The sequence below is a fragment of the Carcharodon carcharias genome, chromosome 12, assembly GCF_017639515.1.
Source record: "Carcharodon carcharias isolate sCarCar2 chromosome 12, sCarCar2.pri, whole genome shotgun sequence".
In the NCBI taxonomy this organism is placed as follows: Eukaryota; Metazoa; Chordata; class Chondrichthyes; order Lamniformes; family Lamnidae; genus Carcharodon; species Carcharodon carcharias.
In genome coordinates, this window is record NC_054478.1 from 13,667,673 (window position 1) to 13,695,356 (window position 27,684).

A 27,684-nucleotide genomic window follows, 5' to 3' on the forward strand; every position below is an offset into this window, starting at 1 on the left:
TTCCTTGGCCTGGAGTGTCCCTGTTTTTGTGCTGTTTCGCTAACTGGACAGTGAGGTTTACTTTGAACCATGCTTTGCTTTCTCCCCTTAATATGAATCTGTGCTGCAAATGGAATTCAGATTGCCTGACAATCTGGATAACTATCTCAAGGATTAGATCTTCCTTCGCTTGAAGCATGTCTGAGAATGTTGTCCGCCACCCCTACAACTATTCTATCGCTGATTATCTCAGATTTTAGGTCACCATTTTGTGCTCAGACCCAAGTTAACCCTTTATGTGTCAGACCCTTATCCTACAATAACCAATGCCTCCAGCTCTGCAGCCATTTTTAAGACCCTAGGATAATGAGCATCAAGTCCTGGGGGCTTCTCAGCTTTTAGGTCTAATAGTTTTCCCAGTTTCCTTTCCCTGGTGATGGTGATTGTTTTAAATTCCTCCCTCCTGTTCACCAGTTGATTCTCAAGTATCTTTGGAAAGTTTTCTAAGTCCTCTACAGTGAAGACAGACACAAAATACCTGTTCAACTCCTGCGCCATTTCCTTGTTTTCTATTAATTCCCCAGAGTCACTCTCTAGAGGATCAACACTCAGTTACTCATTTCCTTTTTAAGTCCTTGTAGGAACTCTTACTAACTGTTTTTATATTTCTAACTAGCTTTCTCTCAGAGTCCAATTCCTCCCTATTTATTTCTAGTCATTCTTTGCTGGTTCTTCAAATCTGTCTAATCTTCTGACTCATCACTATTCTTGGCAGAACTGTAGAGTGCTTCTTTCAATTTGATATTATCCTTAACTTCCTTATTTAGCCACAGATGATGCTTCCTCCTCAAGAGTTTTTTCTTTCTCACTGGGATAAATCTTTGCTGAGAACTATTCAATAAATCCTTAAAAGTCTGCCACTGCATCTTTACTGTCTTACCTTCTAACCTAGTTTCCCAGTTCACTTCAGGTTCATAATTCAGGTGAGTACAGAAAATACAGAGGCAAAATAAAAATGGAAATAAGAGCTGCAAAGTGAGCGCATGGGAATAGATCAGTAGCGAAAATGAAAGGAAAACCAAGGGTCTCATATAATTAGTAAAGGATCTGATTAGGCAGCAAAGAAGAATTTTCTTGTGAAAGCAAAATGCATAGTTGAGATGCTAAGTGAGCACTTTGTATCAGTATTCACAAAAGAAGAGAATGATGCTAATGTCATTGAAGGAGGTTGTAGAGAAATTGGATAGGATAAAAATAAAGAAGTACTTAAAAAGGTTAGCAACACTCTAAGTAGAGAAATCACCTGGTCCAGATCAGATGTATCCTAGGTAGCTGAAGAAAGAAAGATTGTAAATTGCAGCCACAATCTTACAATGCTACTTAAATACGGGGATGGTGCCAGAGGTTTAGAGGATTACAAATGTTACATCCCAGTTGAAAAAAGGAGAGCGGGATAAGACCATAAGATGTCGGAGCAGAAGTGGGCCATTCGGCCCATTGAGTCTGCTCCACCATTCAATGAGATCATGGCTGATCTGATAATCCTCAACTCCACTTTCCTGCATTTTCCCCATAACCTTTGATTCCCTTACTGATTAAAAATCTGTCTATCTCAGCCTTGAATATACTTAACAACCCAGCCTCTACAGCCCTCTGCAGTACAGAATTCCACTGATTCACTACCCTCTGAGAGAAGAAATTCCTCCTCATCTCTGTTTTAAATAGGTGCCCCCTTACTCTGAGATTATGTCCTTTGGTCCCAGACCCTCCCACAAGGGGAAACAACCTCTCAGCATCTACCCTGTCAAGCCCTCTACGAATCTTACGTTTCAATAAGGTCGCTTCTCATTCTTCTAAACTCCAATGAGCACAGGCCCAACCTACTCAACCTCTCCTCATAAGAAAATCCCTCCATACCCAGGATCAACCTAGTGAACATTCTCTGGGCTGCCCCCAATGTCAGTATATCTTTCTTTAGATAAGGGGACCAAAACTGTTGACAGTATTCTAGGTGTGCTCTAAGTAGTGCCTTGTACAGTTTTAGGAAGACTTCCCTATTTTTATACTCCATTCCCTTTGAAATATTCCATTTGCCTTACCTATTACCTGTTGAACTTGTATATTAGCTTTTAGGGATTCATGCACGAGGACCTCCAAATCCTTCTGCGCTGCAGCTTTCTTCAGTCTTTCTCCGTTTAACTAATATTCAGTTCCTCTATTATTCCTGCCAAATTGCATACTTCACATTTTCCCACATTATATTCCATCTGCCAATTTTTTGCCCACTCACTTAACTTGGCTATAGCCCTCTGTAGACTCTTTGTGTCACCCTCACCACTTGCCTTCCCACTTATTTTTGTGTCATCCGCAAACTTGGCGATAGTTCATTCATATCCCTAATCCAAGTCATTAATATATATCATAAACAATTGTGGCCCCAACACTGACCCCTGTGGCACGCCATTAGTTACAGTTTGCCCACCTGAAAATGCCCACCCGTATCCCAAATCTCTCTCTTCTATTAGTTAGTGAGTCCTCTATCCATGCTAATATACTACCCCCAACCCCATGCGCTCTTATCTTATTAAGTAGCCTTATGTGTGGTACTTTATTGAATGCCTTTTGGAAATCCAAATAGATTATATCTACCAGTTCCCCTTTATCTATCCTGCTTGTTACCTCCTCAAAGAATTCTAATAAATTTGTCAGACAAACCTAGCAACTACAGGACAGACAGGCTAACATCAGTGGCGAGGAAATTATCAGAAATAACGATCCTGGCCAAAACACTTGAAAATATGGCTGAACATGAAAAAGCCAACATGGATTTGTTAAAGGCCTCAGATATTGAAGCAGTCCATGCCTGCATTCACCAAGACTTACACAACATCTAGGGCTGATAAGTGCCAAGTAGTATAATTGTACAAAAATAGGTGGAAGGCTAGAAGATTGGACAGAATATAGGGAACAGCAAAGGATGACTATAAGATTAATAAGGAGAGGAAAATTAGAGTATGTGAGAAATCTTACCAGGAATATAAAAATAGATAATAAGAGTTACCATAAATATTTAAGGAAACAAGTTAACAAAGTGAGTGTTCGTCCTATAGAAAGTGAGTCTAGAGAATTGATAATGGAAAGCAAGGAAATAGCAGATGAATTGAACAGGTATTTTGCATCAGTCTTCACTATAGAGGATTCAAGTAATGTCCAGAAGCAGCTATAAATCAGGAAATGGAAATGAAGGAGGAACTCAGGAAAATTACAATCATCAGAGAAATTAGTGGTACTGAGTAAATTGTTGGAGCTGACAAGTGCCCGGGTCCTGATAGACTTCATCCTAGGTCTTAAAAGGGGCTAGTGAGATAGTTGATGCATTGGTTTTAATTTTCCGAAACTCTCTAGATTCGGGAAAGGTTCCATTAGATTGGAAATTAGCAAATGTGACTCCATTATTCAAAAAGGGAGGGAGACAGAAAGCATGAATCTATAGGCCAGTTAGCTTAACATCTGTCATAGGGAAAATGTTAGAAGCTATTATTAAAGAAGCTACAGCAGGGCATTTGCATAAGCTCAAGGTAATCAGGCAGAGTCAACCTGGTTTTGTGAAAGAGAAATCATGTTTAACCATTTTTTTGGAATTCTTTGAGGATGTGCAACGTGCTGTGGATAAAGGGTACCAGTAGATGTACTGTACTTAGATTTCCAGAAGGCAGTTGATAAAGTGCCACATCAAAGGTTATTGCAGAAAATAAAAGCTCATGGTATGGGAGTCTTTTAACGTGGGAAGGCTGAAGCTACCACCTAGCTGACCAGGAAACTCTCCTGCTCTTACTGCCTGCTGTGGGCGTATTGGAAGGTTTTGCAGGTTGGCATCAACATGTTTGGCCATGTTATGAATGCACCTTCCATGGCCTGGAGCAGGACTCAAACCCAGAGCTTCTGGCTCAGAGGCAGGTACGCTACCCACTGACTTTTACTCCAATTACCATATTTACAAATCCCCAACAGCCTGTCTTCCAGTACATAAGAAATATGACAGCATTATTAACAAAAGGAAAATATTACAATTTCTTGTTTTCTTGACACTATTAAAACTCCCGTCAACTTTCTCTGCTCTAAGAAGAACAACCTCAGTTTCTCCCAGTAATTGAAGTCTTTATCCCTGGTATCATTCAAGTAAATCTCACCTGCACCCTCTTTAAGGCTGTGACATTCTTCCAAGGGCGTACAGGGTATAATTTCATAATGCTGTCATATTTCTTATGTACTGGAAGACAGGCTGTTGGGGATTTGTAAATATGGTAATTAGAGTAAAAGTCAGTGGCTGCAAGAGTCTAAAACCAACAGTAAGATGGGGTTTTGATATGTTAATGAACCAAGACCAATTTCAATCAGAGCTTTACATAAAGCAATAATAGGGGCGCTTTTGAATTGAGTTGTTTGAGTTCACAGGGGGATATATGCAGGTTGTAAAAAGGTGTAAGGTAAAGATAGGGTAAGTTTGTTTTTGATAAGTCTAAGAACTAGGGTAAAGAAACAAGTTTTATCAATTCTGGGAAGAAAGCATTTCTGAAGAGACTGGTTCAGACAATAGAGAGATCAAAGGGAAGGAATGCATTTAGGGAAATACTGAAGCTTAGATGGTGGTAGCTGGGGTAGATCTCCCAGAATACAGCTGGGTAGCTGGTCAGAACTCCCAGAGGAGAATGTGAACAAGGCCAGACCGAGAGCACCAGGTGCTCTCAGCCTTAGAGGGCACCCCAAGGGCAAAAAAAATTATTGGATTTCTCTAATTTTGAAATCTATAAGGATAGTTGCTGAACAGAAGGGGACAGTTAGCTCTGAGGATAGTTAAATTAAGATCTTGTGGAACTGTTTTAAAGTACTGTTTACTATGTGAAGTCATTCTTGTGTTGAAGTCTAATTGTGTTTTTATTGCTTTATTCTCTTAATAAATGCTTATTCTGTTACAAAACCATCACAAGTAGTCAGAGACATCATTTCCTGATTTCAGAGCCTCTCCTATACCATACAAATTGCAAAAACCATTTTGGCAGCTGTTTCAACTTTCCCTCTGGGATTTGAGCAGCTCGGCATTTACCATCAGCCATGTCATAACAATTCAGGTATTCAGGATCATGAAGGGTTTTGATAGAGTAAATAAAAATGAACTGTTTCCAGTGGCAACAAAGACAATAACCGGGCAACACAGATTTAAGTGATTGACAAAGTAGTAGATGTGACATGAGGAAAATATTTTATGCAGTGAGTTGTTACGATCTGGACTGCCTGAAAAGGCGGTGGGAATAGATCAATAGTAATTTTCAAAGGGGAATTGGATTAACACTTGAAAGGGAAACATTTTCAGGGCTATGTGGAAAGAGCAGAGGAGGGAGATTAGTTTGATAGCTCTGTCAAAGACTCAGCACAGACAGGTTGGACCAAATGGCCTCCTTCTGTACTACATCATTCTGTGATTCTCTGAATGAAGCACCTCATCAGCCCCTCCCCCACTCAGTGCTTGCATTGCATTGTGGCCTGGATTATGTGTCACATGTTCTAGTATTTTTGTACACATGGAAAAAGTGAGTTAGACATGTGAACAAACATTTGTTCAACCCTTAAATTATTTGATATTGTGTTCAAAGATATCTTCTAATTTGTATGAAGTGAGGATTAACTCTGCTGTTGCCTTCAATTCTGTTCTTTCTCCTCTTTTGTCTCAATTTTTATTTTTCCAATGACTGTATGCTAAATTGTCAAGCTTCATTTCACAACTTAGAGCTCAAGGTCCTGGAGACATTTTAATCATTCTTCTCTGAACATTGTCTAATGTATTCTCAATGGACTTTTGAAGGTTACAGGATTGCAATGTGAGTCATCACGCTTAAAATAATCAGTTCCAATTTGCAATATTAAAAATACTTTATGAGTCTCCTTGAAAAGAGTTTCATGAGAAGTGGAAGTTTTCAATGTGTGGTGAATGATTAGAACTGTATTTTTTTCTGCATAAGCTACTATGTAAATAATTCATGCATTATCTCAATTCGCCTGATATATCTTAATTCAGCTTTGCATAACAAGATCCTCCATCTTTCTAATACTTCTCATCTCATTGCTGGAGTTTAGAAGAGTGAGGGGTGATTTGTTTGAAGTATACAAGCTCCTGAACAGCCTTGATAAGGTGGATGTCAAAAGGATGTTTCCTCTTGTGGGTGAGTCCAGAACTAGGAGGCACTGTTTCGAAATTAGGAATCGTCCTTTTAGGACAAAGATGAAGAGAATTTTTTTCTCTGAGGGTTGTGCGACTTTGGAATTCTCTGCCTCAGAAAGTGGTGGAGGCAGGGTCACAGAACCAGAATCAGAGAGTGCAGAAGAGGCCCTTTAGCCCATCGAGTCTGCACCTACACATGAGAAACACCTGACCTACCTACCTAATCCCATTTACCAGCACTTGGCCCATAATCTTGAATGTTATGATGTGCCAAGTGCTCATCCAGGTTTTTTTTAAAGAATGTGAGGCAACCCGCCTCCACCACCCTCCCAGGCAGCACATTCCAGACCGTCACCACGTTCTGGGAAAAAAACTTTTTCCTCATTGAATATTTTTAAGGCAGAGGTAGATAGATTCTTGTTAGGCAAGGTTATCGGAGGTAGATGGGAATGTGGAAACACAAGATCAGCCATGATCTTATTCAATGACAGAGAAGGCTCGAGGGGCTGAATGGTTTACTCCTGTTCCTATTTCTTATGTTCTAATGCACATGAATTGTTATAGTACTGCACTCCTAAATAGGATATTCCATGTTGTTGGTAAAATAAATACCAGGGGACTATGAGTAAGGAGATTACTACTAGTTATTGCTATTACAGAGACTTGGTTGAAGGAGGGACAGGATTGGCAGATAAACGTTCCAGGATTTAGATGTTTCAGGCAGGATAGAGAGGGATGTAGAAGAGGTTGGGGAGTTGCACTGCTGGTTAAGGAGAATATCACAGCTGTATGACAGGAGGACATCTCAGTGGGCTCATGCAACGAGGCAATATGGGTGGAGCTCCGGAATAAGAGGGGTGCAGTCACAATGTTGGGGGTTTACTATAGGCCTCCCAATTGCCAGTGGGAGATTGAGGAACAGTTATGTAGGCAGATTTTGGAAAGATGTAAAAGCAATAGGGTTGTTGTGGTGGGTGATTTTAACTTTCCCTATATTGACTGGGAATCACTTAATGCTGGGGGTTTGGATGGTGCAGAATTTGTAAGGTGCGTCCAGGAGGACTTCCTGAGACAATATGTAGATAGTCCAACTAGGGAAGGGGCAATACTGGACCTGGTATTAAGGAATGAACCCGGCCAGGTGGTCGAAGTTTCAGCAGGGGAGCATTTTGGGAAAAGTGACCATAATTCAGTAAGTTTCAAGGTACTGGTGGATAAGGATAACTGGAGTCCTCGGGTTAAGGTGCTTAATTGGAGGAAGGCTAATTATAGCAATATTAGGCAGGAACTGAGGAATCTAAACTGGAAGGAGATGTTTGAGGGCAAATCAACAACTGACATGTGGGGGGCTTTCAAACGTCAGTTGATAAGAATTCAGGACCAGCATGTTCCTGCTAGGATGAAGGATAAGCATGGCAAGTTTCAGGAACCTTGGATAACGAAGGATATTGTGAGAACAGTCAAAAAGAAAAGGGAAGCATTCGTAAGGGCTAGAAGGCTGGGAACAGATGAAGCCCGTGGAGAATACAAAGAAAGTAGGAAGAAACTTAAGCAAGGAGTCAGGAGGGCGACAAGGGGTCATGAAAAGTCACTGGCAACCAGGATTAAGGAAAATCCCAAGGCCTTTTATACATATGTAAAAAGCAAGAGTGTAGCCAGGGAAAGGGTAGGCTCACTCAGGGACAGAGGTGAGAATCTGTGTGTGGAGCCAGAAGAAATGGGAGAGATACTAAATGAATACTTCTCATCAGTATTCACCAAAGAGAAGGACTTAGCGGTTGATTTGTCTAGGGAACAGTGTGTAGATAGCCTGGATCATGTTGAGATCAAAAAAGAGGTGTTAGACGTCTTGAAGAATATTAAGGTGGATAAGTCCCCAGGGCCAGATGGGATCTACCCCAGAGGACTGAGGGAGGCAAGGGAGGAGATTGCTGGGGCCTTGACAGAACTCTTTGTATCCTCACTGGCTATGGGTGAGGTCCCAGAGGACTGGAGAATGGCCAGTGTTGTTCCATTGTTTAAGAAGGATAGCAGGGATAATCCAGGAAATTACAGGCTGGTGAGCCTTACGTCAGTGGTAGGGACATTATTGGAGAAGATTCTTTGTTACAGGATTTACTACCATTTGGAAGCAAATAGGCGTATTAGTAAGAGGCAGCATGGTTTTCTGAAGGGCAGGTGGGTTCGTGTCTCACTAACTTGATCAAGTTTTTCGAGGAAGTTACAAAGATGATCGACAATGGAAGGGCAGTGGATGTTATTTACATGGATTTCAGTAAGGCCTTTGACAAGGTCCCTCATGGCAGACTGGTACAGAAGGTAAAGTTGCACAGGATCAGAGCTGAGCTGGCAAGATGGATACAGAATTGGCTTGGTCATAGAAGATAGAGGGTAGCAGTGGAAGGGTGCTTTTCTGAATGGAGAGCTGTGGCTAGTGGAGTTCCGCAGGGATCAGTGCTGGGACTTTTGCTGTTTGTAGTATATATAAATGATTTGGAGGAAAATGTAACTGGGCTAATTAAATGTAAATGGCAGAATCCTTAAGTGCATTGATGGGCAGAGGGATCTGGGTGTTCAGGTCCACAGGTCACTGAAAGTGGCAACACAGATGGATAAGGTAGTCAGGAAGGCATATGGCATGCTTGCCTTCATTGGCGGAGTATTGAGTATAAAAGCTGGGAAGTCATGCTGCAGCAGTATAGAACCTTGGTTAGGCCACACTTGGAATATTGCGTGCAATTCTGGTCGCCACATTACCAGAAAGATATGGAGGAATTGCAGAGGGTGCAGAGGAGGTTTACCAGGTTGCTACCTGGTCTGGAGGTTATTAGCTATGAGGAGAGGTTGGAGAAATTCGGATTGTTCTCATTAGAGCGACGGAGATTGAGGGCGACTTGATAGAAGTTTACAAAATTATGAGTGGCATGGACAGAGTAGATCATCAGAAACTTTTTCCCAGGGTGGAAGAGTCAATTACTAGGGTACATAGATTTAAGGTGAGAGGAGAAAACTATAGAGGAGATGTGCAGGGCAAGTTTTTTACGATAGGGTAGACAGTGTCTGGAATTCACTGCCAGAGGAGGTGGTGGAAGCAGGTATGATAGTGAGGTTTAAGAGGCAGCTTGACAAATACATGAATAGGATGGGAATAGAGAGATACAGACCCCGGAAGTGCAAAATGTTTTCGTTGACGGGCAATATGATCGGCACAGGCTTGGACGGCTGAAGGGCCTGTTCCTGTGCTGTACTTTTCTTTGTTCTTTGTTGTACTCTCACAAGTATATTTATCAAGAGCACCAGTCAAATCCTTAACCCCTTCACCTAAATTCCTTATCAAACAACTGCCCTGAATTTGCCATGTAGTCTACAGCTAGGACGCTATGATGCCTAAATTTGTCTTACCAAACCTGTTATATATGATCCAGTTTAAATTCTATTAGCTTTTGCACTATCAATCTCCAATCAGGATATGCACAAGCTACTGAGTGAATTAATTAGCCTTTTCTTGTCAGATTAGCAAAGAAGCCAGACAATAAAGTTACAAACTAACAACTGTTTATTAACTTCAGAAACATAATAATCACCTAAACACTTTGTATGTAAATATTTAGTAGCTAGGGTGAAATGACAAAATGAACAGAGGATACCAAGGCAGTTCAGTTGTGTAACAATAAACCAATGTGTAAAATGGTGATATTAATTGTGATTAGATAGCTGTCAAATTAAGAGCATTAGATAGCTAGTCTACTGGATAGATTATAGCCCATAAGCTCCTAGTTCAATTTTTTTCCAGAAACGATATGACATAGTAATTAGGAGCTGCTGTAACTGAGCAGCTTGCCTTGCTTTCCTCTGGGATGATGATGGTGACCTTCTGGAATGCTAGAGTAATACAATTTGATCTGTAGAGATGATATCAGTTCTTTTTGGATCCTCTGCTTCTAAATCTGGGAGCTGTATCTTCAACTTCAATTTCCCATTTTAGGGAAATGTATATATCTAAGTGACAGACTTACGTATTCTTGTGTCTAGATGGTCCAGATTTCTTTTAAACAGCAGCAATTTCTATTTTATATAGTGCATTCAATGTAGTAAAACATCCCAAGGCGCTTCACAGGAGCATTATCAAACAAAATCTGACACTGAGCCACGTAAAGAGTTATTAAGACAGATGACCAAATGTGGTAGGTTTTAAAGGATGCTTTAAAGGAGCAGAAAGAGGTGGAAAGGTGGGAATTCTAGAGAAAAAGGGAGCTGAGATGTAAGTGTTTACCGGTGTCCTCTAACCTTACTTCCTTGCACATCACCATTCCCTTTGGCCCTGGAAGGTTAATTCTTCTGTCTTTCAATCTCTCCAGTCTTCCTTTTGTCCTTGTCCTACCCACCGCTTGGTCAGCCTCATGACATCTCTAACTTTCCCAGTTCCGATGTAAGGTTATGGACCTGAAACATTAACGGTTTCAACCTCCACAGAAGATGCTGTGGTATTTCCTGCATTTATTTCAGATTTCCAGCATCTGCAGTATTCTGCTTTCCGACATCTTGTAACAATGCAGACGGACCCCGTGTTATTAAAATTGATTTTTTTTTAAATCCCACCTCTTCCATTATTGTCCGGAAAGGTCCCCACAATCATTATACACAAAATACGCAAGATTTATTTCGCTGAGTCAGGTTGAGGCGCTCGAGAATCGAAAAGCGCGAGAAAAAGGCGCCAAAGGGGGACAGCCAGGGCGCATGCGCGGGAAGGGCGGTGCAATGGGCGCATGCTCTTGAAGGATAGGGCGCTCGAGTGAGGGGACGTGTGCGACGCATGCGCGGGAGCGGACGGCGCAGTGAGCGCATGCGCCTGAAGGATGGCGCGCGGGAGTTGGAAGCCGGAGGTGTGAACAACGCATGCGCAGGAGGGAGGGGCGGAACAAATGGCGGCTAAGAGCGAGAAGCAGGGGACGTGAACGACATTCAAGCGCTTGGCGTGTGGCGCGCACGGGTGCGAGGGAGGAGCAGGCGCGTGAACAACCGGCCAGGCGCAGTGCGCAGGCGCCCGGGCCGGGGACAGAAGGCGGGGCCCGGAGTGTCGGTTGGACGCGGTTTGTTTTGAGTTGAATCGCGCGTGTTGGGGTGTGCGTGGGGTGGAAGGGGGGAGGGAGCGAGCGAGCGAGAGCGCAGGCGCGAAGCCGGGCTTTTAACGGCTGCCAGGCGGACGACAGTAAACGGGCGACGTCGAGGCGGTTGGCCGGAGGCTGAGGTGGCCGCGCGTGTGAGGCTTCAAATTTACCTCACCCCTTCCTTCTCCACCCCCCCCCCCCGCCCCCCAACACACACACCCCCCACCCGCCCCTTTCTCACCACCAAACAAACTGGCGAGATCTTGAATTTCCATTTCGTTCTCATCGGTCATAACTTATATTTTAAACAAGATATAAAGCGGATTTACGCGGGGGGTGGGGGGGGGGGTGGGAGAGAGCGGAGGACGGTCGTCGTCGCCGCCGCCGCCGCCGCCTCTCGGACCGCGGAGACATGCACCCGAGCTGCCACAGGCCCGTGGCCACCTACCCCGACAAAACGGGCGAGCAGGTGGAGAAGGAGCTGCACGATGGCCTGGAGGAGGGCAAGGAGCGCTTCAAGGACCTCAACGACCGCTTCGCCAAGTACATCAACAACACCATCCTCAACCTGCTGCGCAAGAACAAGGACCTGCTGGCCGAGCTCAAGCTGGCCGAGAAGGAGGAGAACGGCCGTGTCGAGGCCATCTTCCAGAAGGCCAGGTGCGACCTGAAGCTCCGGCTGGAGGAGCAGCAGAAGGAGCTCAACTGCCTCAAGGCGGACAAGGAGAAATACAAGAAGAGGTCGGTGAGCCCTGACCGCGGGGGCGGGGACAAGGCACTGGAGATTGGGGAAGTGTTACTCACATTGACGACCTGATGGCAAGAATGGTGTCTAACTAAACCCTAACCACCTCTCCCCCTCACCCCCAACTTGACCCTAACCCCCTCTCCCCCTCACCCCCAACTTGACCCTAACCCCCTCACCCCCAACTTGACCCTAACCCCCTCACCCCCAACTTGACCCTAACCCCCTCACCCCCAACTTGACCCTAACCCCCTCACCCCCAACTTGACCCTAACCACCTAGCCCCCTCACCCCCAACTTGATCCTATCCCCCTCATCCCCAACTTGACCCTAACCACCTATCCCGCTCATCCCCAACTTGACCCTAACCATCTATTCTCCTCACCCCCAACTTGACCCTAACCACCTATCCCCCTCATCCCCAACTTGATCCTAACCCCCTCACCCCCAACTTGACCCTAACCACCTATCCCCCTCATCCCCAACTTGACCCTAACCATCTATTGTCCTCACCCCCAACTTGACCCTAACCACCTATCCCCCTCATCCCCAACTTGACCCTAACCACCTATCCCCCTCTCCCCCAATTTGCCCTTAACCACCTATCCCCCTCACCCCCAACGTGACCCTAATTACCTATCCCCCTCTCCCTCAACTTGACCCTAACCACCTATCCCCCTCACCCCCAACTTGACCCTGACCACCTATCCCCCTTATCCCCAACTTGACCCTAACCACCTATCCCCCTCACCCCCAATTTGACCTTAATCACCTATCCCCCTCATCCCCAACTTGACCCTAACCACGTATACCCCTCACCCCCATCTTGACCCTAACCACCTATCCCCCTCACCCCCAACTTGACCCTATCCACCTAACCCCCTCACCCCCAACTTGACCCTAAAGCCCTCACCCCCAACTTGCCCCTAACCACCTATCCCCCTCACCCCCAACTTGACCCTATCTCCCTCATCCCCAACTTGACCCTAACCGCCTATCCCGCTCATCCCCAACTTAACCCTAACCACCTATTCTCCTCACCCCCAACTTGACCCTAACCACCTGTCCCCCTCATCCCCAACTTGACCCTAACCACCTATCCCCCTCATCCCCAATTTGACCTTAACCACCTATCCCCCTCACCCCCAATGTGACCCTAATCACCTATCCCCCTCTCCCTCAACTTGACCCTAACCACCTATCCCCCTCACCCCCAACTTGACCCTAACCACCTATCCCCCTTATCCTCAATTTGACCCTTACCACCTATCCCCCTCACCCCCAATTTGACCTTAATCACCTATCCCCCTCATCCCCAACTTGACCCTAACCACCTATCCCCCTCACCCCCAACTTGACCCTAACCACCTATCCCCCTCACCCCCAACTTGACCCTAATCACCTATCCCCCTCACCCCCAATTTGACCTTAACCACCTATCCCCCTCACCCCCAACTTGACCCTAACCATCTATGCCCCTCACCCCAACTTGACCCTAATCACCTATTCCACTCACCCCCAACTTGACCCTAACCACCTACCCCCAAATCCTAACCACTGGCCCCTAACCCTGGCTGACACATCCAGTACGGTGTTGAGCGACTATTGGATGAAGCATTAAACTGAGTCCCCGGCTGCCAGCTCAGATGTGTGTAAAAGATCCCATGGCACTGTTTAGAAGAAGAGTTATCACGTGCCCTGGCCAATACTTATCCAGCCATCAGAATCACATGCACATATTATCTGGTCGTTATCACATTGCTGTTCGTGGGACCTTAATGTGTGAAAATTGGCTGCCATGTTTCATACATTAGAACAGTGACAACAGTTCAAAAAGTATATCATTGGCTGTGAAGTGCATTGAGACATGTGCTGGTCATGAGTGTTTGTTACCTTCAAACCCTTACACTCATCCCAAACCATTGACTCCAGCTCTTTACCACTGAACCCTAATCCCAACTTTTAACCTGAACCACTGACCAAAACTCCTAATCACTGTCCTAGCCTTAACTACATAACTAACCACAACTCCCAACCTTAACATCTAAAAATTGACCTGTAACACCTAACCACTCCAACCGCTACAGCCTGAAAACTTTCCTAACCATTGACCCTGTAACCCTAAGATACCAATTTAACATCTAAAACCCCATGATAAACCCTCAGTCACGCAGTGTTAGTAGTGGACACAGAACTGGGTGTATGTCAATCATGATTGTGACATGAAGGGTGATGCAAGTTATCATAGTCACTATAATAAAAAGTGTAGGTGGCGCCGGGCACTTGCGGTGAACGGCGTGAGTTGGATTATATTTCCTCATCCTTCAGCTCAATTTAATTTTAACCCTCAAATCGTTAGCAGTGCAAATTGTTTGAGGTCTACAGGCCTTCTGGGAGCTTAGTGAAATACAAGACTATCCAGTCTAACCGATGACACTTAAGGATTCGAATGATTAGCAAAGCTCTGAAGTAGCAGCTTGGACAGCTGATTATTTAAACAAAGTTTATTAAAATATAATTGAATCCCAAGATTTTTTGCTTGTGGAACATGACACGCAAAGATATGAATAAGACAGCATCCAGCCCGGTCTTCGGATTGAAAATATTTTCTAATTTATATATTGTGCAATCAGCATGGTGATTGTTGGTTACTTAGAAATCAGTGGATCTACATACTTTAGGGGAGGGGCAGGATAATTCTAAATCCTCAAGGTGAAACAAATTCAGCATCAACTTAACCCCCTAATAGAATCAACAATAAAAGGGGAGGATGAAGCATTAGAGAGGAGAAATATAAGGTGCACAAAGGACTGGGAACAACAAACAGTGTTAGAATAAAGTGGTTTAGAAATAGAAGGGATCAGATGAGGGGAATGTAAGATAGACTAAGATAGGTTTGGAGTGTATGTGCATAAATGCACTTTCTATTCCTGACTACAATGTATTCATGAAAGACAGGGAAGAAAACAGCAGCGGTGGGATGAGGGAGCTGGCAGTGTTACAGCACTCGAAAGGAGTAATATTGTTGATGTTCCAAAGATAGAATCTTTGATTAGGATAAGGAACAATAAAACACACTGTTGGGCATATACTATATGCCATCAAATAGTGGGAAGGAGATGGAGGCGCACTTTTTCAGACAAATTGCCAATAATTGCAAGAACTTTACGTTAGGGACTTCAATTACCCTAATGCAGACTGGAAAAATAACCAAGTGGGAGGCAAAGAGAAGGAGGGATTCCTGAAACAACTACAAAAAAACTTTGCCTTGACAAAAGAGCTTACTTGATCAGTGTATTTCTAGCCTAACAAGGAAGGAAGCAATGTTGGATCTAATTCAGGGTGTTATGGGCAGGAGGTGAATTAATTTAAACAGCCCTGATTTCCCCACTCTCAACCCGTCTGTAAAGAACAGAGAAAAGTACAGCACAGGAACAGGCCCTTCAGCCCGCCAAACCTGCGCCGATCATATTGCCCATCAACTAAAACATTTTGCACTTCCAGGGTCTGTATCCCTCTATTTCCATCCTATTCATGTACTTGTCAAGCTGCCTCTTAAACGTACCTGCTTCCAACACCTCCTCTGGCAGCAAATTCCAGACACTCACTACCCTCTGTGTAAAAAACTTGCCCCGCACATCTCCTCTATAGTTTTCTCCTCTCACTTTAAATCTATGTAATTGACTCTTCCACCTGGGGAAAAGCTTTTGACGATCTAGTCTGTCCATGCCACTCATAATTTTGTAAACTTCTATCAAGTCACCCCTCAATCTCCAGTGAGAACAATAAAATAAACAAAAAGATATTTTTGATTTCCCCCTTTATAAGTGATGATGTATTTTCCCCAACCCTTCAGTTTTGGAGTCATTTAATCCTCTATTAATAACCCCACAGCAAACTGGAGATAATGTAAAATAACAGAGGTAGTTTATTTTACACACGCACACAAAATGTGGGAAGGGGTTTTTCAATGTCCGCCCCTTTTGCATTCATACAATAAAAGAGGGATAAGGGAAAGAAAGGGGTTCAGGGCAAAGACCATGATTAAAAATAAGAATTATGGTTTTACATGAGTCCAGAGTTAATGTCTAAGGAAGGTTCTTCTGGGGGTTTGTGTGGCAGAATTGCTGGTCTTGGTCCTAGGATCTTGGCTGCAGGTTGAGTCTGTTGAAGATGCAGCAAAATATTCTTGAATCCTGGATATTAGTTCACTCTGTAGGTGAAATACGGGGTTCTTTCTGTGTCATGAAGAGATTAATGCCTATAATGTTAATGGAAATTATTTTTTAAAATAGAGCTTAGTGGCATATGTGTCTTAATTGGATTAAAGCCAGCTAGTCTGGGTGCTTTGATGTATAGTAGTTTTGAGATGTTATTTGGGAAAACAATAAGGAAGTTAAAAGGTAAAGTGTACATTTGTTGAATAAGCCATTCAAAAGAATGCGTGAAATCTTTCACCTAACTAGAAAACACCAAGCAATGTAGTTTATTTTGAGCTTACTAATGAAATTAGTGGAATTAAAGGATATTATTGTTAGAAGATGTAACGTTTAAAGCCTAGTGATACAATGGAAAATTTACATTCAAAGGAAAAGCTTGGTATAAACAGAAAGGAGTTTTTGTGTGTGTAAGGCAGAGTCATTTAAGATCTAACCAGCCTGTACACCTCCAACTGTGCTTGCAAGGAACCTCATTTTGAATTTGTACAGTCAAATGTGCTTTGCCTGGGGTCTTTTAAAATATATGGGTTATTGTTGCCATGGTGGAGATTTAACCGGAAGTGGTTAATTTGGGGATTTGTTTAAAAGTTATTGTAGTAGAAATTTGTAGCCATGTGTATGTGTTTAATTTGTTGTTAAATTAATAAATGCTTAATTTAGTTTTATGTAAAAAAAAACCTCTTGAGACTCGATGGTCTTATTACTACTGAATTCAAAGCCTACATCTCGAAACATACAAATTGCAAAAATGGATTATGACAGTTGTTTCAAGTTTCCCTCTGGGTTTTGAACAACTCCGCCTTTATCATCAGTTGTGTCATAATATCTGGAAATCAGTCTTGGAAAGAGATGGAGGTGAAAGGCAGGCTGCTAGCCTAGAATCCTGTTCTCCTCAGAGGTTGAATGGCAATTAAAGATAAAATTCAAAAGCTGTGTAATTAAAGGAATTCAGACAGCTCAATTCTCGGTCATGTGACAAGGTGGTTTTGGGTTGAGCTATTCAGCTATCGAGGCCCCTGGTTGAAACCCATTGTGTTTTGGAACAGGTAACAGTGGGACCATTAGCACAACACTGGAGATTAGGAGGCTGGTGCAGACTTATCATCTATTATCCTTTGTGTTGGCTTGGCTGGAATGTTTATATGATGCCAGGCAAGTTACATTCTAGGGGATTTCCAGCATCCACAGTATTTTGCTTTTATTTACAGTCCAGCGGGTTTGATGTGTTATCCTTTGTTCATTTTCAAACTGCTCAGAAACTTCCAGAAACCAGCATGTGATCAGCTGCAGCCATTTTATCAATCCAGCAATTGTCCATTTTGAAAAACACACAATAACTGTATAGTCAGGCTGACGTAGATTTATATACGCATATATATTTCTTCCTGTCTCCTGGACAGGACATGGGGAATAATGAATGGGCAAGTGTTTCTGTGGGAGCATTTGGGAAATAATGATCGCAATATCATTAGATTTCAAGTAGTTATGGAAAAGATCAAAGGAAAATCAAATATAACAACACAACTGGAGGAGGGTTAATTTTATTGTGTTGAAAAGAGTATTGGAATCAAGATTGGCAGGTAAAACAGTAAATGAGCAATGAGAGGTTTCAAAAAGAAGATAGTTTGGGTACAAACTAGACAAATTCCTACAAGGAGGGAACAAGGACATCCAAAGCTAGAGCTCCCTGAGTGACTAAAGATATACAGATTAAACTAAAACAGAAAAATAAGGCTTGTTATTTCTAATAAAGACCCAGAGTATATAAGCAAGGAAGTTATGCTAAGCCTTTACAAAATATTGGTTATGCCCAAATGCTGGAGTATTGAGTTCAATTCTGAGCACCGTAGTTTAGGAAAAATATCAAGGCGCAGAGGAGGTTAATTAGAGTGCTATCAGGGATGGAAGAATTGGGTGTTGTCACCCTCACTGGTATTCAGTACTGAGACACTCCCAGAGAATTCCTCCATGGCCTGCCAGTTCCTACACTGTCTGTTGGCCATCTACTTACTATCCTTCTGAACTCTCTGCCTTTGGGGTGAACGGCTCCTGGAACATGCATTCCAAGAAATTCTCAGGCTCCCGTACCCAATGTGATTCTAGCTGCTCCTCAACATCAGATGTCCTGAGCTTGGGTTAAAACAACTGAAACAAGTGGTTATTGAGGACATATGAAGTGTCTTGGAGTTATCACATGGCATAGAAATTGCAAGCAATTGTTTCTCATGCCATCAACTTGCTTAAAAGTCTTACATACTTACATTCGTATACATAGTTAGCTTAGTATCCCTCTACTCCTAATGATTATTCAATTATTTATGTATCCTAGATTTTTATTTAACGCATTTTGGATCCCTTTAATGTTGGATGATAAATTTTGGTTATGTGGAGAAGCTAGAGATTGTTCTTAAGGTAAGGTTAAGGGAAGATTTAATACAAGTGTTCAAAATTATTCAGCACAGGATATATGGGCCAAATGTCTCCCTTCTGTGTTCCAATTCAAAGATATTCCATACTTAAAAGTAAATATTGTACCATTTGTTAAAGAAAAGCACAACAAAAAAAGAAAAATATTTAAGCGAGAGACCAGTCACTGCTCTAGTGCTTCTGCATTTTATTGTTATGCATAATGTAGCCGTGTGAAAGTACGTTGCACAATGTGAGACTGAGCTTATCTTCTAAACAGGTAGTCCTAAAGATATTTTTTTTATTTTAGCATAACAGTCAAAATATTTGTGCATTAGTTGGATAGCGAACTGTTCTATTTGGTTTCCATCTGAACATGTAGACTGGTGTGCTGCACCTGTGGTGCTTTGCTAAGTGACTGAAAAAGTACACGTATTTAAACTGCATGCAAATAAGTGAATAATGACATTGTAAAGACCTGCAGTTGCTTTGCCTTCACTCCTGCTACCTGCAGGCTAGATACCAGCTGCCCTCAGGAAAAGAGGGCCTTGAGGATCATGATATTGTTTTTCTGTGGTGGTCAAGCTTAAAGGTCTAGACACAGTTTAAAAAAATCAATTTTGGGATCTTTCTGTGCAACAACTAGTGAAGGAACTGCCAGAGCTAGTGCTAACCTGCCTATTTTTTAGGGGGCAGCTAAAGAAAAGCTTACCAAGAAAATTGACCCTACAAAATGGTGGTCGCTTTTGGGATACTGTTGTTACTTACTTGTTTGGAGGTGGAGAGGACTAGCAGGGTGCAATTCTGACTGCTAAAGAGGTCAGTCTTCATCACCACAGAAAAGCACTTGCCAGTTTTTATGCTTTTATATCAAGCCTGCAGCTCTTAATCAACCTCATGGAGGACTAATACCATTAAAGGATTCATTTCTCTCAGGAGCTGATGCATACAAGAACACAAGAAATAGAAGCTATAGATCATATGGCCCTTCGAGCCTGCTCTATCATTCAATACAACCATGGCTGATCTTGGACTTCAACTCACTTCCCTGCCCGTTCCCCATAGTACATGAACACTATGATCTGCAGCCTTAGTCCAAGGTAAAGATAGTAATACAATTAGCAGCAAAGGTCACCAATACCTTAATTTATTTGCTTGGGACATAAATCTCATCTGCCACTCTGCTATTTATTGCTGCATAAAGCAGGTAACTTATTTTGAGGAACTAACAATTGCGTCAGGTCAGAGAGCCAGAGGGCCTTGAGGATCATGATATTGTTTTTCTGTGGCTAAAGCACTGGATTGCTTCCAAATGATGGGATTTCTCAATGTGCAGGGGCTTATGGTTAGCTTGCAAGTTACCCTTTGTATTCCAGGTAAAGGAAGTGCACATTATGTGACTATAAGGGTATCTGTTTTATCAGTGCATCCCCTGTGAGTGAAGATCTGTATCACACCATGCATGAGTCCCAAATTCCACCAATTTTCTTCACCCATTCTTTTGAAAATCATCAGGTAGTACAAGATTGATCCCTAGTTACCTAGGTTCATGTCATCTCTGTAGCATCCATACAAAAACTAATCATAGTTATAAAGGCCAAAGCTTCCACCAAGAACATCGTTGAAAATACAATTGGGATGTTGAAGCAAAAATTCTGGTGCCTGAACAGATTGAAGATAGTTAATAGTACAACTGGAAGGGTGGCATAATGATTATGTTACTGGAGGAGTAATCGTCCGGAATTCAAATCCCACTACGGGAGATGGGGAATTTAAATTCAGTTAATTTAAATTATTAATGGTCACCATGGAACCACTGAGTTATCATAAAAAGCCATCTGGTTCACAAATGCCCTTTAGGAACTTCAGGCAAGGAAATATGTATGCCTCCAGTCCCACAGCAATGCAGTTGACATGACTGCCCTCTGTAATGGCCTAGCCAGCTGCTCAGTTGTTTCAAACTGTTAAGTAAAAGTTGAATAAGAATAAAGCCTTACTGAACATCTGGCTTTGAACTTGGCATTGGAAACGACAAAGTCACACACAGTCCAACTGACTTGTGCAAAATCCTCCTCAATAACACTTGGTACCTTGTGCCAAAATTGAGTGAGCTGTTCCACAGATGGAGTCATAATTACAGGTTTATACCCATCAGAAAATATCCCAGACTCCTCCGATACCATCCCTAGTATGTCCTGTCCCACAGGTGGGATAGATCCATCAGGTTGGGTATAGAGTCGGGAGGGTGTGGTCCTGGGAATTCTCAACATTAACTCTTATGGAAGTCATGTGAAGTCTCAGGGCATCAGGCCAAACATGGGCTGTTGATTACCATCTACTGCCCCCCCCCCCAACTGACTATTCTTCCATGTTGAACACATTTGGGAGAAGCACTGAGCGTAGCAAGAGCACAGAATGTACTCTGGGGCAATTTCAATGTCCATCACCAAGAGTGGCTCGGTAGTACCATTACTGACCTGAGTCCTTAAAGGACGTAGCTGCCAAACTGGGTCTAAAGCAGGTGGTGAGGGAACCAACACAAGGGAATAACCAGCTTGACCTTCTCAACAACATCCTGGTTATAGTGCTGAAGGCATGTGTTCCAGAACTAGCTCCTCCTTTAACCAAGCTGTCCGCAACAGCTGCCACACGCACATCTTCCCAGCAAAGTGGAAAATTGCCCAAGTATGTCCTGTCCAGTAAAAGCAGAGCAAATTAAATCAAGCCAATCAAGTCGCACTTACCAATGCTCTGCTCACCAATGCTCATTTTGGGATCTGACAGGTCAGTTCAGTTCTAGACCTCATTACAGTCTTGGTTCAAGCATGACCAAACGAGCTGTATTTCAGAGATGAGGTGAGAGTGAATCCCCTTGACATCAAAGCAACATTTGACTGAGTGACATCAAGGAACCCTGGTAAAATAGGAAGCAAGGGGAAACCTCTTCTGGCTGGAATCATACCCAGCACAAAGGATGATGCTTGTGGTTGTTGGAGGCCACTCATCTCTGCCCGAGGACATCACAGCAGGAGTTCCTCAGAGTGGTGTCCTAGGCCCAACCGTCCTCCGCTGTTTCAACAAGGATTTTCCTTCCATCATAGGGTCAGAATGAATGATGAAGCCCACCATGGCTATATGCAGCAGGATAACATTTGGCCCGATGAGAGGCAAGTAATATTCATGCCATACATGTGCAAGGTAATAACCACCTCCGTTAAGAGAGGGTCTAATCACCTCCCCTTGACATTCAGTGACATTACCATGACTGAATCCTCTACCATCAACATCCTGGAGATCACCATTGACTAGAACCTAACTGGACCAACCACATAAATACTGTGACTACAAGAGTGAGTCTGAGGCTGGGTATTGTGCTGCAAATAGCCCCCATGACCCTCCAAACCCTGTCTACCATCTGCAAGGCACAAGTCAGTCCACTTGCTTGGATGAGTGTGGCTCCAAAAACACTCAAGAGGCTTGTCACCATCCAGGACAATCAGCCTGCTTGACTGGCAGCCCTTTAACATTCACTCCTTCCACTGCCAGAACACCACGACTGCAGTGTGATCCATCTACAAGACTCCTTTGACAGCCCTTTCCAAATTCAACCTCTACTGCTGAGAAGAACAAGGAAAGAAGGTACATGGGAACCTCGCCACATGTAAGTTCTCCTCAAAATCACACACCATTCTGCTTTGGAAATATACCACTGTTCCTTCATTGTTGTTGGATCGAAGACCTAGAGTTCTCTCCCTGACAGCACTTTGGGTATACCTACACTGTACAGACTGCAGCAATTGAAGTAGGCTCTTTATGACCAGCTTATCAAGGGCAATTAGGGATGGTCAATAAATGCTGGTTTCGTCAGAGATGCCTACATCCCATGCACGAATTTTTAAAAATCTAACCATGGTGACATCTTAGTATGCTGCATTCTGCACATCATTGCTCTACAAATTGGGGTGAATTTTTATTCTCTGTGAACATTGAATGGAGGAAGCAACTATAGAATTCCACCCAATAATCACAACATTGCACCACACCTTTCTCTGCTTACAACACCTGCACTGACTGGCATGAACAACAGTCTACTTTTACGTGATTACAATTGGAATGCATTTCATTATTCAGCTAACTGCTTTCATTTTGTGGTACTTTCTTGAACACAGCACCATTTTCTGCTCTACTGCTTCTCTTTGATCATTCGTACTACCAGAAGCCACCTCAGATATCTTCACTTCCTTTCAAGTGTCATATACCAGCTCATTCCCACCCTTCTTGCAGGGCAATATGGTAAGCAACAACAGGAGAATCGGAACTAAAGGGGACGAGAACCCTCAATCCAATGGAGGAAGCTGCCATGGGCATTGTAAGCAAAAAGAGGATGTGCAGTATTGGAGAATGTGAGGAAAGTATAACAGGATGTTTGGTTATTTTCTTTACAATTTTTCTTAAACAGTACGGATCAGATTACAAGCTGGCACTGTATTATGCTGCCTTTGACTCTCTTCCAGTCTTTTAGACCAATCTAAAGATGGGTTCTGCAATCACCGAGGTGGAAGGCAATGGTCATTGATTAACCAACGTAATTATTTATAATGGGCAAAATGCTGCTCAAAATGAATTAATGTTGTACTTTTCAGAATAGTAGTTTTTTTTTTGTAGAGTATTTTATATATATATATAGCAGTTGGAATTGAACCAGCATCACTTCCTTTAACAGGGAGCTAGATAAATGTATCTTTAAGAACTTCTTTTGAAGAAAATATGTCAAATTTCTCCTCCTTTTCTGAGAACAGCCCCGCAATCACTTTCAATCCGTTAGAACATCTATACATTAACACAGTGAGTGTCATTAAGCCTTCGAGATTAAACTTAGAGTTAGTAGCCTGGAAATTCAGTAGCTAAACAGGTGGATAAAACAATGAAATGGTAGGAAGCATGTGGTTATTACGAGACTGAAATGTACCCCATCGAATCCATTTTCTCCATAGGTTTTGAGTGCACATGCTAGAATTATGTAAAGCAATAACATGTAAATAAAGGTCCTCAACTTGTTGGAGATTCCTTTCCTTGATTTTGGTTTGCCTGACCTGTCGTGTGCTAAACTCCCCCAACAATTCATGGTGCTAACAGTCATCAGCACTACTTAAGATGATGATGCAGTACTTAAGGTTAGTTGCTTCGGTGCACATCATTTCAGGCTACTGGTTAATTTCTGGACTTCTTTGTTTGGATTGCATTACTTAAAATGTTAAGCTTTTGAAGTTCTGCGTCCTGTAGTAGAAATGCCATATCAGTTGTCTTCAGTATGTCCTCAAAATGGAGTTTCACCCTAAATTTGTCCTCCAGTTGGAGTTAGTTAGATTGAATATTTGGAAAGGAAAGGGCTAATGCTAATTAAAACTACTGGAAGTTGAAATCATTCTTGAGCGGTAGCATAAAGCAGGAAATTGTGAATCAGCAGCTCACTTTACAATGCGTACAATTTTCTTTTCTGTTCAATTCAGTCAGATGAAGTGCAGTCCTGATTTACTCATCATTTCACAACTAAAGACTGATTTCAACCCATGAAGTCTTATATGAACAAAATATTCCTTACCAGTAGTTAGAAAAACCACTGGAAAATCATTACACATTCATCTGGCAGTGGAAGAGTTCAGAGGAAATGCATGGGCAAGGTGTAGGCTTTGCTGCAAGGACTTCGCTACTCTCAATGATAGAAACCTTCACAAATGGCTCAGGACGTGTTCTCTCCACCCACCTTTCAACTCAAACAGGATCAGTTAACCTTATGACCTCAAGAGTGTCTATGCTCCGATGCTGTGCTCCACTACAGAGGCAAAAGACTAGCTTTGAGGAGCTTGACATTGCTATCAGCAGAATCCCTAAGTCAGAATATCTTTACCTGCTGGGGGATTTCAATGCAAGTGTAGGCACAAACCATGAGGCATGGCCCTCCTGCCTTGGACATCATGGCCTGGGAAAGATAAATGAGAACAGGCAGAGACTACTTGATCTTTGCTTCTATCATGTGCTTTGTTTAACTAACACCTTTCAGAACAGACAATGTCACAAGGTGTCCTGGAGACATCCAAGATTGGGGCTTTGGCACCAGCTGAACCTGATTATCACCTGATGTGACTAAACAGTATTCTCAACACACAGCTACCATAGTGCTGACTGTGATACCAATCATTCTTTGGTGTGCACCAGGGTTAGGTTGCAACCCGTGTAGTGTCTCCATTCAAAGCAGAAATGCCATCCTCGTATCAATGTCAACGATATTGCCTACCCAGATAAAAACCAATAGTTCCTCGACTCAATTGAACAGGTGCTCTCCAGATTCTCACAGAGTACAGAAGCAAAGTGTAATGTACTTCGAGACACTGTCTGCAATACTGCTTTGTCATCATATAGGAAACAAGAGTGAAAAAATGCTGCCTGGTTCAAGGCTAACATTACTATGATGGAACCTGTCACTAAAGCCAAGCAGTCCACTCTCGTTAATTAGAAGAGAGATCCAAGTGAGAAAATAAAAGCAAAATACTGTGGATGCTGGAAATCCGAAATAAAAACAGAAAATGCTGGAAAAACTCAGCAGGTCCATCAGCGTCTGTGGAGAGAGAAACAGCGTTAACGTTTTGAGTCCGAATGGCTCTTCAGAGTCCAAGTGAGAAGACTCTAAATGCACTAAGAGCCACGTGACATAAAGTCTAACAGATTGCTAAGTGGTGCGCCAGTGACTGCTGGTTACAACTTTGCCAGAATATCCAGATGCCCTTCAATACAGGGAATGTTAGGAGCATGAATGAAGGCATCCAAAAGGTAACAAGTCCATCAGGAAAGAAAACAGCTCAATTGAAAACAAAGGCTGGGAGAAAATTACCCAATTAACAGTTGGAGAAATGGGTGGAATGCTGTCTTGAGTTGTACTCCAGGGAGAACACTTACTGAGGAAGCTCTAGACACCATAGAAAGCCTGCCTGCCATGGCAGAGCTGGATATTGAACTCTCAGTGAGGAGATTAGCAAAGCTATTGAGTTGCTCGCCAAGAGCAAAGCTCCAGGAGCTGATCCTATACTGCCTGAACTCATCATGGGAAACCAGCAGTCCTGCAGCATCTGTATTAATTTCTCTGGCTCTGCTGGAGGGAGGGGACAGTATCCGGGATAGGCCTAATCCGAAGTTTGTGACCCTGTACAAGAACAAGGGCAACTCCAGTGATTGCAACAACTATTGAGGCATCTCCCTGCTGAACATTGTGGGTAAAGTATTTTCTCATGTTGCCTTTGGCAGACTGCAGATCCTGATTGAACGCATCTACATCAATTTCCAGTATGGTTTCAGAACTAAGAGATCTACAATTGAATGATGATCTCAGTCCGTCAGCTGCAAGAGAAATGTGAACAAAGGAGACCACTATATATTGCCGTCTTCGATTCCACCAAGGCATTCGACGATGTGAGCAGTGTAGTGAAGTGGAGGAGAAAATGGGCAGCCTCCTGAAGCTGCCCAATGTGAGCTTCTTTTTCCAAGATAACATGGTCAGCTATGATGGGGCAATATTTTGAGATCCGCAGTGGGGTCAAACAGGGTTTTGTTCTGGTAGTGACACTCTTTGGTGCACTCTTTTTGTTGTTGCTGTCATTATCATAGAATAGTTACAGCACAGAAAGAGGCCATTTGGCCAGTTGTTTCTCTGTTGGCCCTCAGAAGGAATAATTCACCTATTGCCACTCCCCTGGTCTTTTCCCCGTAGCCCTGCAAATTTTTCCTTTTCAGATAATGAACCAATTCCATTTTGAAAGCTTCAAGTGATCCTGCTTCCACCACACACTCGAGCAGTGCTTTCCAGATCCTAACCGCTTGCTGTGTTGCCATTGCTTAATTTGTCAATTACCTTTAATCTGTGTCCTCCCATTCTCAATCCTTCCACCAATGGGAACAGTTTCTCCATATCTACTCTGTCCAGACTATATTATAAGTATACAGGATTAATGTGGGACCTTAAGAAGGCACATGACCCAGACCTCGGGTCAATATGGTGTTGGCCAGAGATGTGTTAAGAACTAGAGATGGAGATGGCTCCATGCCTGTACCCTTTACTGTATATTTGTATATAGTTACAAGTAGTTAATAAAGACTTGCTCTTAACATATAGAAGACTATGAATACTTCATTACAACACAGATCACTCATGATTTTGAATACTTCTATCAAATCTTCTTCCAACCTTCTCCAAGGAAAACAATCCCAATTTCTCCAGTCTGTCTACTTAACTGAAGTTTCTCACTCCTGGAACTATTCTTGTGAAGCCCTTCTGCAATTTCTCTAATGCCTACATTTTCTTCCTAAAGTGTGGCGCCAAGAACTAGTGCAATACTTCAGTTGAGGCCAAACCATTATTTTGTGGTTTAACATAACTTCCTTGCTTTTGTATGTTATGCCCCTATTGACATAGCCCGGGCTACCATTGCTTTATTAACCATTTTCTCAATCTTTCATGCCACCTTCATTGATTTATGCACAAATAACCCTAGATCCCTTTGATCCCACACTGCCTTTGGAATTGTACCCTTTATTTTTTATTCTTCCTACTGAAATGAATAATTTCACATTGCACTACGTTCAGTTTCATCTGCCACTTGTTCATCCATTCCACCAACCTATGTCCTTTTACATAGAAACTAGGAGTAGGCCATTCGGCCCTTCGAGCTTGCTCCGCCATTCATTATGATCATGGCTGATCATCCAACTCAATAGCCTGCTCCCGATTTCTCCCCACCCTTTGATCCCTTTCGCCCTAAGAGCTATATCTAACTCCTTCTTGAAAACATACAATGTTTTGGTCTCAACTACTTTCTCTGGTAACGAATTCCATAGGCTCACCACTCTCTGGGTGAAGAAATCTCAGTCCTAAATGGTCTACCCCATATCCTCAGACTGTGACCCCTGGTTCTGGACTCCCCCACCATCGGGAACACCCTGCATCTACCCTGTCTGATC

At 42.8% G+C, this 27,684-nt stretch overlaps 1 protein-coding gene across 1 annotated transcript in view; it reads left to right on the top strand.

Annotated features, from left to right (window-relative positions):
* The first annotated feature begins 11,716 nt into the window (after nucleotides 1–11,716).
* LOC121285069 (desmin-like) overlaps nucleotides 11,717–27,684 on the top strand; it is a 150,888-nt gene continuing 134,920 nt past the window's right edge. The window contains exon 1 of the mRNA XM_041201193.1: nucleotides 11,717–12,045. Within this exon, the coding sequence (XP_041057127.1) occupies nucleotides 11,717–12,045 (329 nt within the window). The remainder of the gene's footprint in view (nucleotides 12,046–27,684) is intronic.